This window comes from Eulemur rufifrons, chromosome 17 (genome assembly GCF_041146395.1).
Source record: "Eulemur rufifrons isolate Redbay chromosome 17, OSU_ERuf_1, whole genome shotgun sequence".
Taxonomy (NCBI): domain Eukaryota; kingdom Metazoa; phylum Chordata; class Mammalia; order Primates; family Lemuridae; genus Eulemur; species Eulemur rufifrons.
The window spans coordinates 20,852,404-20,863,968 of record NC_090999.1 but is presented as its reverse complement, the minus strand read 5'-3'; the positions used below and the strand labels follow the sequence as shown (position 1 = coordinate 20,863,968).

The 11,565-nt window shown below is 38.0% G+C and overlaps 1 protein-coding gene across 2 annotated transcripts in view; it reads right to left on the bottom strand.

Moving 5' to 3' along the window:
- Positions 1-4,665: 4,665 nt before the first annotated feature.
- The window catches only part of CDH6 (cadherin 6), a 49,589-nt gene continuing 42,689 nt past the window's right edge, over positions 4,666-11,565 (bottom strand). Inside the window, exons 9-11 of one of the 2 annotated variants that reach the window (XM_069492505.1) lie at positions 10,391-10,508; positions 10,015-10,266; positions 4,666-5,156 (exon numbers count right to left, since the gene is read on the bottom strand). In XM_069492505.1, coding sequence (XP_069348606.1) covers positions 4,666-5,156; positions 10,015-10,266; positions 10,391-10,508 — 861 coding nt within the window. The remainder of the gene's footprint in view (positions 5,157-10,014; positions 10,267-10,390; positions 10,509-11,565) is intronic. The other variant, XM_069492506.1, reaches the window with a different exon arrangement.

Here is an 11,565-nt window from a genome sequence, read left to right as displayed (position 1 = left end):
CTGTACATTTGCTTCTTTAATAAGCACTAAACTAATAGATCATAGAAAACTAAAAGCTTATAAAAGGTGCCTCCAGACATATTTACACAAATAGCGTAGTCTCACAAGAAAGACCAAGATCTCATTATAGCGGGATGCTTTTTCCACGACGCTGGGTCCATGCCTCATTTGTCAAATTAACCCCATTTGAGGAGAAATTTAAGTTTGTGGTCCACGGGCTTAAAAAAAAAAATGGAATTAAGCAACTTGTAAAAGCTCTTTTGAAATTAATCTAATAACCCAGTGGCTCCTCAGCTCAGTGCCTCAGTCCCGTCTGAAATACAGTGGGTAAGAGCCTTTGTTTTCATTTGACCTCTTTTCAACACTTTCATCCGCTGGCTCTGCTGGGCTAACATTCCCCCCTCCCCACGTAAAAAATAAAAATGCGTCATAAATAAGGTATTACAAAATGGGGAATAGATTAAAGATAGTCTCAGCAATGCTTAAATTAAATTGACGATGCAGAGACCATAAACTTCCGGCTTTAAAAATGAGCTATTTCTTTATTAACTTTTAACAAGTGTGTGAGTCAATGTATTTTTCTCTCTAAGAGGGTATATTGCTCTCCACATTAAATATGGTTGGGGTCTGGTATTTTTAGTAGAGAATTATCCCTTTAGAAAATTATTCCATAAAGATGCCATAGGGAGATTAAAAATGCTGCAACCATAATAGTCACTGAACTTTTAAGCAGACCGTACTGTAAGTCTGTATTCTCTGGAAAAGAAAGCTGCTGTCAGAGCTTAGGAAGTAGTTCATCTTCCTGAAGATTTACATACCAAGTGTTAATCTTTCTACTCTCATAATCTTATAAAGAAGGTTGTGGTGTTAATTTGAACACAGCAGACTGCTTGCATTTTGAGTCCCCTGCTACAATGTCACAATTCAAAAAAAGATTTCATCTAGATAAAACATAAAAATTAAAATTACATTAAAATGATCCTTTTCAGAGGCTACTTTTCAAAATATTGGGAATCATGACTTTATAGAGTGTTTCTTCCAGAATAATTATACCACTTCAAAACTAGTGACTAGGATAAAAGAATTTATTTGGAGGTCTGTTCCTGGGGAAAATGAATTTAGCTGATAAGGATGAGTACCTGATTTAAATATTTATTGTATTCAGGAATCAACTCTGATCTCTCAACTGCATACTTTATGGTACTCAAGTATACAGAATCTAAAAATGTCCAATACATAGTTTATATATCATTATCCCCTGTGAAATAGCCACTCTAGGCAAAGCATTTGATGTTAGATATTGTTCAGCAAATCAGGACTTTGAAAATTTATGTACTTAAAAATGAAAGTAATGGAAAAGTCCTAACACTAATTTGGATCCATAAAATTTGGATGCTTCTAAGATACAGATTCAATTTTTAAGAACTTTTACACAACTCTTTGGGAGCTGAAAGTGAAAACTAAATCACACTTTTTTATACTGAGCTAAAATTGAACTGCCAGGTTTTGTTCTATCTGAAAATGGAGTAATTTTGTAGCTGAACCTCCCTTTATGCATCCAAACCGTAAAGGAAAGTTCTGAAACAAACATACATTTACTGTGCCCAGATTCCCTCTCGTGGTTATATGGAACCATCTTTGCTTTTCTCCCATTTCATTTAAACATCTTAGTAGTTTAAAGAAACCCTTCTCTTTGAAGAGAGGGGGAAAAAATTGTCAGACAGATCTCAACATCCTTTAAACAACCCGTAAAAACAATCTTGCTTATGTTTAATGAATTTTAGTTTTTCAGTGATTAAAGCAAATATTAAAATTTTACTTTTTCCCATTGTCTTTCCATCTTTTTCATCAACATCTAAAATAAGGACACAGGCAATGTGAATACTGAGCTGAAAATTACTTTTTTTTCTCCAGGAATCTTTCATATTGACTCAGGACCTATCACTTAAAAAAAATCTGCACATGGAATGGTGTTTGACCTAATATTTTAGTGGGAAGGAAGTGAGACTGAGCCGGAGGATGACAGAACTGTGGCTCTTACTGTTTCCATGATGTCAAAGAGTCTTAATTATAGGAAGATATCACTCCAACTTGATACTTACAGGACCCTAGTACTAAATATTCAGCTCCAGTGTTGAATTATCCAATTTCCTATAAATTTACTTCATCATTGGCTTTTGTGGTGAGAGATTCAAGTTATTTCAATATTTTGTCATATTAATCTGTTCTTGGTACACTGTATCATCTTCAGGGTGGGATAAAAGACCCTGCCAATTACATCTCAAAAACTATAGGACTACATACTTTCATTTATTATGAGAAAGTATACCCCATCCTTAAACATTGGAAATTGCTGGTGTCAACCCTCAACTGTTGATGATAACTTTATTTTTACAGAACTATCTTTCTTAATTCAATTTGTTAAATGATAGAAAACATAAAGATAGAGAGCTTTTTAATTGTACAGTAAGTCATGTGATTAAGGTGCTGTTCTATTGCTATAAATAGCTAGTACTTATTAACTTTAAGCCATCTTTTTTTAACACTCACCTGTGACTATGATACATATTGATTAGAGTGAAGACCTCTTGTAGACTTTTGTTTGCATTCTTCTGTGTGTGTGTGTGTGTGTGTGTGTGTGTGTATGAAGAACTAGAAAAAGAAACCCTGAAAGCAGGAAATAGCTCAAGCATGAAATACTTGTTAGTACACAGGGTAGTCCATTGTAAAGTAGGAAACCATTCAGGAAACACAAGGAATAATATGGTTGTAAAAAATTTTCACTCAAATTGAGTAACCCAAAATACTACATTTCTCTTGTTTTAAAGGTGACATCTTTACTTTCTGGGTAATATGCCTATTTAAAACTTAATTAAACAACAATGTTTTTCCAAACAGAAAATATGTGCTGATATGACACTATTCTCAAATAGAAATGACACTACGATTATTTGTAGAAAATTAACATTAATTGAAAATAAATCCCTAAGACTAATAAGTGAAATCAGCATATTCTTAAGTATATATTATATATACACAGAGCCTGGTTTTTAGGTTTTCAAAACAAGGATATTTTCATTACAGTACTTTGGAAATTTCTGATGACTGCACAATGTAAGATTCTATTGATAAAAGTCATTAGAACAGCCATATGAAATAAATGATTTGAACCTGCCAGAAGGATTAGTTCAGTTCACTTGGGTCCTCTGAATAATAACTGACTATGAGGCTAATTGCATAATTAGAGAAATAATAGATTGGATGGATTTTACATTACTTTTCTGTCGTAGTTTGAGACCATTACATTATCATTAGTTCAAAGACAAGCACGGCAGGATGGCCATGAAAGCAAAGTTAAAAACAATGGAAAAATAGTAATGCTTTTGAAAGTCAACTATCATTTTAATCACAATCTTAAACACTCTTGTTGAAGGGAATCCAAGTTTTCCCTGTGTAAGCGTCTTCTAGACATGGAATATGTAGGTTTTCACCATGATTGCAATGTTGTTCATAGATATCTATCATGTTATATAAATATATAGATGTTTCTGGATGTGAAGGGCCGGGTATTAGGTGTGGCTGGCTCTAACCTCTCCATTGAACTCCAAGAGTGGGATTTAAGTTTTATTCAATCTAACTTTACTAATTCAATTTAATTGTGTAATAAAGTATCTGAAAAATATGAATTATTATACTTCACACTGCTACTTTCAAGTACAGTATAGTAGAATAATACTGACAACTACAGACAAGGAGTTAAAATTTATCTCAGAAAAATTCTTCCAAGAACTTTTAAACAATTAGACTTATTTGTCATTAACCTACTGACAGTTGAAAGAATTTCTAGTAATCCATGATACATTTGGTGGCCAAAGCTTTCACATATGCTAAAATATTTCTTTCGTTAACATTATAGCTATTTCCCCTTTCCCTTTATATGGTGCAAAAGTGACCTTTTACATGGCTAATATATAACAAATTAGGAGTTAGTGGCAAGGAATGAAGTCTTAAGTTTTTTTGCTATTGTTTTTGAATGTTGCCATTTGATTTGCTTCTATTCCTTAAGAGTAACAGGAATTTTAAAACACTGGTGGATCTGATGTTTTGAATAGTAGGTGGTGCCAGAGAAAGTTCTTGAAGAACAAACAGGACGGGCAAATATCATTTTAAATTCTTTGTGACGGACATAACACACCCTTAGATAGTTCATCTCCTTGTGAGCTGATATACCCTTATTTCTTTTACTAAGGTTCTATTTTATCATTAGAGTACAATCCCTTACCCCATTAGCACGTGACATTTACAGTTAGAGCAGTCAGCTGACCTGAGTCAATGGAGTGTAGCAAAACCCCAGGCCAGTGGAAATAAGCATGTTTCCAATCTGTCCTAAGAGAACCAGTGAAAACACTGCTCCCTGTCCTCTCCGGCAGGTGCCTGTTGAGCTGACTTGGTTAACTGGATGCACTAAAAAATAAAAATTTGCCTCTTGGAAGCTCATAAAAGTGTACTAGAAAAAAGTCTCTAACATTAGATCCGCACGGACTGCAGCCATTGGCTTTTGGAACGGGTAGAACAGAGAACCCTTCACAGAGCAGTGGATAAATATAAAGAAATAGCCATTTCGTATATTTCAGTGTCGTATTGGAAAATGAAAAAGGCAACAGATTAGGAGTCTTTGTCACTGTCCACCCCTCCGTACATATCGGCCAGCTTTTTGAACCGAGGCCCCCAGTCACTAAGGTAATCGTAGTCTTGATCTCCATCCGTGGTCACCGACTCCAGCGAGCTCAGGGAATCCGCCACCGAGCCGGTGCCTTCGTAGGCGTAGGTGGCCAAGGAGTCGTAGGGCGGGGCAGTGGGGTCCGTGTCATTTTCCTTTAACCTTTGGTTAATGAAATCTCTGACATCGGTGTTGTCGCGAGCTGTTGGAGTCCGTCGGGGTAGAAAAAGAGCTTCGGGCACGATGTCCCTTCGCAATTTGCTGTCCTCTATGGCTTCGGGATTCCTCAGGGTGCCGATATCAAAGGCCTGGGTGTCCTCCTCGCCACCACCTTCGTCGTTGTAACTGACAATGTTATCTCTGATGTCCTCCTTGGAAATGATCAAAGGCTCTTTTTTTCGCTGCCGCCTCAGAGCTGCAAACAGCACCACTGTCACTGGAAGCAGAAAACAAAACAGAAAAGGGAAGGGAAAGTTAATTTGCTGCCCAATTAAGGCCAGGAAGAAACAGTGTGCTCCAATGCGAAGTTTTAAAAGTTCTCTAGAAAACGCAGACTCAACTTTTATTTCTTTAAGGATGCACTTGCCTCCATCCGTGATCAAAACGGGCCCCAGAAATATAGACAAAATATGTGAAAGAAGGTTATAATTTAAGTAGAGGATAAAACACCATCATATTTTGTCAGTAGTTTCTTTTTACTTTGAAATGGCAAACTAGTTTCAAGGTAAGGAAAAAATAAAATAATAAAAAAAGCTCAGCCACAGCGAAAGTACTGCAGTGAGGGTGCAAATTATGCTGAACACCTAAGATGCTCTGAAACTGGTTCCAAGGACAAGGCTGGCACCTCTGCGGATGTGTGGAAGGGTTTGCATAACCCCACATCTAAAATAGCTTTTGCACTATGCCTTCTTTGTTTTTTTCCTTCCTCGAGGAAAGTGTAAAATTAGTTCAAAACCCAAAGTAGAGATGTGAATGTTTGCATACCTTGTCTACATGTAAAGAAATATTATTACAGATGATACCTGGAGAGACCCAGATGCAATTCAGAAACCTAGTTTGGATTTCAAGATTGGCCAATGTGAAGGGGGAAGGTAATAATCCATAGGCCATATTATTTCTGTTTGAGCAAAATGAAATAAACACACTTAAGTGAGAACTTTTAAAAAAAAATTTTTTTAAAGGTTCATGTTCTATAAGCTTGTTATCCAGAATGTTCATTCTTTTGATTTTTCCTCCTAACTCAAATTAGAGGCAATAATTGTGTTTAAATAGCTTCTGATCTTTCTTCATAGCTGGCGGGGTGGAACATAGCTGGCTAGCTGTAGGGAGACACATCTATCTGCAAATGGGATACGGCTGAAAAAATAAAAACATAGCAACAACTTAGAGAGAAAACAGCCATCCAGGACAGAAAATATATTGTTAAACTGAGTTTGTCCATGGAATTTTATTGCAGAAAGTTCCAGTAATGTCTCTTTACTGTCTCATCTGTGACAAGGCCCAATTTTTGTGAGCCATGAAAATTGAATTATTGCAATAAGAATTATAGAATAATGGCTTTTTAGAGGGTATATGTAACTACCTATATAATAATAGATATATCCCTACCCCTACCTATAGTATTAGTAATAATAATAATAATGGGTTGCCTATTGAGAGCTTTCTATGTGCCAAGCACTGTGCTAAGTGCTTGACATACTGAATCTCACTTAATTATCATTATAGCTCTACAAAGTAGATACCATTATTAAAACCTCATTTTACATAATAGGAAATTGAAGTTTAGAGATGTTACATGTACATGCAATTCAAATCCATGTTGGTCAGACTAGAAAGCCCACACTCTTAATTGCCGTGCTTTGATGCATGTTTGGAATATAGACTATTTCCAAAGGAAATGGCAATGTTGCCATTTCAAGTGTGTGGTTCCATGATTGTACACACTCTCTTTTGCTTCCAGAGAGTATCCTGATGCCTCATTTGTCACATCCATTCAGGGTATTTATTCATTCATTTGATAAATATTTATGTAGTGCCCACTCTGTGCCAGGCAGGGTTCTAGGCACTGGGTGGGTGGATCGGTAGGGGTGGTTGGATGGAGTGTATAATAAGTAAGGAAATTATTAGAAGGTGATAAGTGCAATATACACAAGAAAAATCAGAGCAGAACAAGGAGGATGGGGAGTGTTTCTGTGTATGTTTGAGGAGCCAATATGAATATACAGCACATACGTTTTGTGTATGTTGCATTGTTTGAGCAAAGACATGAGGAGTTATCCAAGGAGCTATCTGGCAAAGAAAAAGGAGCTAGAGGAAAAGCCCCAGGGTGGGAGTGTGCCTTGAGTGTTTGAGGAACAGCTAGGAGACCTGGGGTCTGACCAGAGGGAGCCCGCAGAAGAGACGATAGGAAAGGACCACGTCTGTGGGATCTTTCCCCTTTCCTCTGGGGGGTGGGTGGGGGCAGAGAAACACAGGGCTTTGGGCAGAGGGATGCTATGATCTACCCTTCATGCTCATTTCCAGTGCAAACAATGACATGGATTTGCAAAAGAGAGGGTTGTAAGTAAAAATGGCCTTTGGGATCTAGAGAAAGGAATCAAGATAACTGTCTCGCAAAGAACTAGGCTCTGATGTACACAGGTCATTCAGTCACTTAAGGTAAGGTAGCAGGCACTTATCACCTCCTAATTCTTCTGGGCTTAAGATACCTGTATCTTTTATTTTAGTCCTATGCACATTTGAAAGTACAACTGCCTAGAAGAGAGAGGACATTTAAAAATTCAAAGGCATTTATTCAAGGTCTAATTCTTCTATATCTAAAACTGCCTATGTATTTTCCAATTAACCCAATGCACATCTGAACAGAATTTCTTGAGGGTATAACTGTCTAGAAGAAGATCTCTCAAAGCTAACTTAGAAACTAAAAACATGATTTCTAAGTACCTGGGGCAAAATGTTCTAAGAAAGTGAGACACTGATGAGGTGCCCTTACCAGGAACTGAGCTTCCGTTTTCCCCTGTCCTTTTTGGAGCCAGAGGACAGCAGTAAGATTCTTTTTTTGGCGGGGAGGGGTGGATAATTGGGCAAATTTGTACTCAAATCCCACCAAAAAACTAGGAGATCAAAAGGTCTAAGTTAAATTAAATAATGTTACCTTTCTAAGCCATTTTTTTATGGGTAAAACAGAAGCAAATACAGCACCCGGTGTTGTTGTCAGGAATGAGTTAATAAATGTGAAAGTTTTACAGACTCTAAAGCACCATAGAGACATTAGATGTAGTAGTTGTTTCATTGTTTTTTATCGATGTTTTATTTTTGAAAAATGCCAGATGCCAAATGATCCACTCTCTTGACTCCAGGTTTCCTCCTATATCAATGTGGCTCTCCTTTTACAAACTCTCAGGTTTGCCTCCACTTTCTTCAATTGCTCCATTTTATTTAGTTTTGGCTCTCTTTCAGCCTGGAAATTGTCTCGAGTTCCATAAGCTTACAAAGAAAGTGGAGTGCAGTGTGGAAGCACCAAGCCTCGGGGAGAAGACCTGGGTTTAGAACTTAGTTCTACCACGTGTTGGACACATGACTTGGCTACATGAGTTCATACCGTGGAGCCTCAGTTTTCTCATTTCAGATGCAGGTAAACATGCACCAGATGATTCTGAGGATTAAGTGAGAAAAACATTTGTAAAGCACCTTGCACAGCAGCTAGCCTATGGTGTGTACCTAGTAAAGGTTAAATCCCATTTTCCTTGTTTTGTATTAGGTACAGAATTCCAAAGACACTAGACAAGATGTGGGAAGCACCAAGGCCAATTAGAAGTAATGAAGAGACAGCAAATGCATTGGTGGGAAAGGGAATGAAAAGGGAAGATATGGTGAGCTGATTAGAAGGAAGAAAAGAGGGAAGAGAAAATGGGCAGATGACGAGGGACAGGAAGAATCACCTCTATCAGATGAGAGTTGGTTCTCTTTCCATAGACCACAAAAAGGGTCCGTGGAATACTACTTGACTACAGCCCTACCAGTCCAGGGCTTCTAAAAGTAACTTTTTGATCAAAAAGAACATTCATATTCTTCTCTTCCAAAGCGATTTTTACAGACTCACACCATTAGAAACACTGATTTGTCTTTGCACACTGTCAGTTTTATTTATCTTCATATCTTAAAATACTTTCCCCAAATCTTAGTTGACAGCAAGAATCACAGTTCTGTAGTTGAGTTTTAAGGCTTCTGTTACAATTAGCAAAGTTGATTTGGAATGGGAAGCTCTCAAGCAGGGATCCCTAGGCATTCTTTTCTTGGAGAAATGTAGGTTCACTTTTACTCTTCTCAAAATCACTCTGTCTTCATTTTTTTAAAAAGGTTTTTTTTTTCCATGTGTAATCCAGGTTAACTCTGATTTTTTACTTTTTTCTTTTTTCATTGTATAGGGAAGCTTTAGAAATCTTGCTTTTATTTTTGGAAGGGTTGCAGTAACTAACATTCGATTTCTTAGTTCCCAGTCAAGGGTCTGTTGAGTGATTTGAGCTCCACTTGTGGGCTTAATTAGTTGGTTGAAGGTAAAAACATCATTTGAATCATTGTTAGACATTGATTTTCACTTTTAGTACATTCTTTCTTTTGAGTGCTAGATTTATTTCCTTAGTCACAGAAGTTATTTATTATTAAAATCTAAGAAATAATAGATATTACATTAGGTACATATGTGGTAATCAGAGAACAATGCTAAGAAGGAAGTCATTTAAATGGGTAGATTAAAATAAGTTCACCAGGTTTAAAAAATTTCACAGCTTTTATTTTTCCTAGAGGAGAGGAAAAGTCATCACACCCCTCTTTCCACTTTCCCACTGATCTTTGAGCTTTACCTTGGTAGAAATGGCCTTCATCATCTACTCCATACTGGACATTTTCACTCTTTAAAATTTAACAATGTTTGCCAAGTTGAATAGTAAACAACAAATGAAACAAAAAGGGTATATTTATATTGCCTTCAACCCCCCTCCCCCCTGCCCCCCCAAGATTCATTCCCAGTCTGATAGACACGAGATTCTTTTGGTGGAATGACTGGTTCCTGGGCAAGCAAAGACACGGGCAAGTTTCACATTCGTTCATTCTCCAAAGCCATTTTCAAGCAAAAATGAGGTCATAGTCGAACAACACAAATTCTCAGCGTGTAACTCTACTCACCTAGAGCAGGCTGTATGCCTTAATGGGGGAGGCGGAAAAATCTAGGGTGTCACAGTAACAGTGTGAGCCCCTCACCATGGGGAGATAGGATGCGGGGAGAACCAGTTTACCTAGTAGGATCACGATGCACAGAAGGATGGCAACCAGAGCCCCTGTGCTCAGTCCCGTGGGGTGGATGAGCGCCTCCGCATGGCAGGACTGCATGTTCCCATGGTGGTCACATGCACAGACCCGGACAGTCACTGTCCCAGTGCTGCTTTGAACTGGGTAGTCGTTGTCTGAAATGACCACGGGCAGCAGATAGGTGCTCATCTCATGTCTATTATAGCCATTTTTCCGAGTTAAGATTCCTGCTGTGTTGTCTGGAACGGGAAAGCAAAGAGGTGAATGTTTGTGGGTACCGCATCATGTACTGGACCAACTGTGACGGGCATAGATAGGTGTCGACACAGACACAGGTAAGGCAGGTAACTTGAGCTCATTTACCTTTGTTGTCTTGAATGGTAAAGTTTGAGCCACTGGCTGCTTCAGGGGCCAAAGAGAATGAGAATTTGTGCCCGCTGTAAGGGTCGTCCTTGTCAACCGCACGTAGGGTCTGAATCAACTAAGATAAAAACCATAGAGCTGCCATAAATTTTTTTTTAAAAAAGCCCTGTACAATTATGCCATAAAGTTTTGATAACTCAAAATTATTTCTTCCAGTTTTACAATAAATTACTTCACTAAATGATTTTTAATTTTAATTAAAAAGGTAATAGCCTTTAAAAAATTTGCAATGAATTCACTCTATTGAAAGAACTGATGGGTTAGAAAGCCATAGAACAAGGGAGAATTCTTTGTTGTGGGGGATGGTCCTGTGCATTGCAGTATGTTTAGCAGCAACCCTGGCCTCTACCCACTAGATACCCCGTAGCACCTTCCTAGTTGTGCAGTTGAAAATGTCTCCAGAGGCAGGGCACGATGGCTCACACCTTTAATCCTAGCACTTTGGGAGGCTGAGGCAGAAAGGTCACTTGAGGCCAGGAGTTTGAGACCAGCTTGAGCAACATAGTGAGACCCTGCCCCCTCATCTCTACAAAAAATAGAAATATTAGCTAAGCGTGGTGGAATGTGCCTGTAGTCCCAGCTACTCAGGAGGCTGAGGCAGGAAGATTGCTTGAGCCCAGGAGTTTGAGGTTGCAGTGAGCTATAATGGTACCACTGCACTGTAGCCCAGGCAACAGATTGAGATCTTGTCTCAAAAAAAAAAAAAAAAAAAAAAGTCTCCAAACACTGCACATATCCCTGGGGAGAAAAATCACTCCACTTGAGAAACACTGCCCTTGAGGCTCACAATGGTCTATGACAACATTGCAACTTAATAAAATGGAAGCGCTCTTCGGACAGTGTGTTCAGAAATGCAATCTTAGCATATACGTAAGCTGTCAACTTGCAAAAAACTGAAAAGAAAATGAGTATATAAAACACGGTAACTTCAACTTTCCACTTGTACATGTACTTTAACAGTGCACTTCTATTTCGACAAACTGTAATATAATTTTTGTATCACTGGCAGCAAAGACCTATTTCACGTGGGGACAAATGTGTAAAACAGTAAAACATTCACAAATTAGTGTTATTTGTACAGATGGGCAATGTAAATAAGTGAAACTATGAATTAT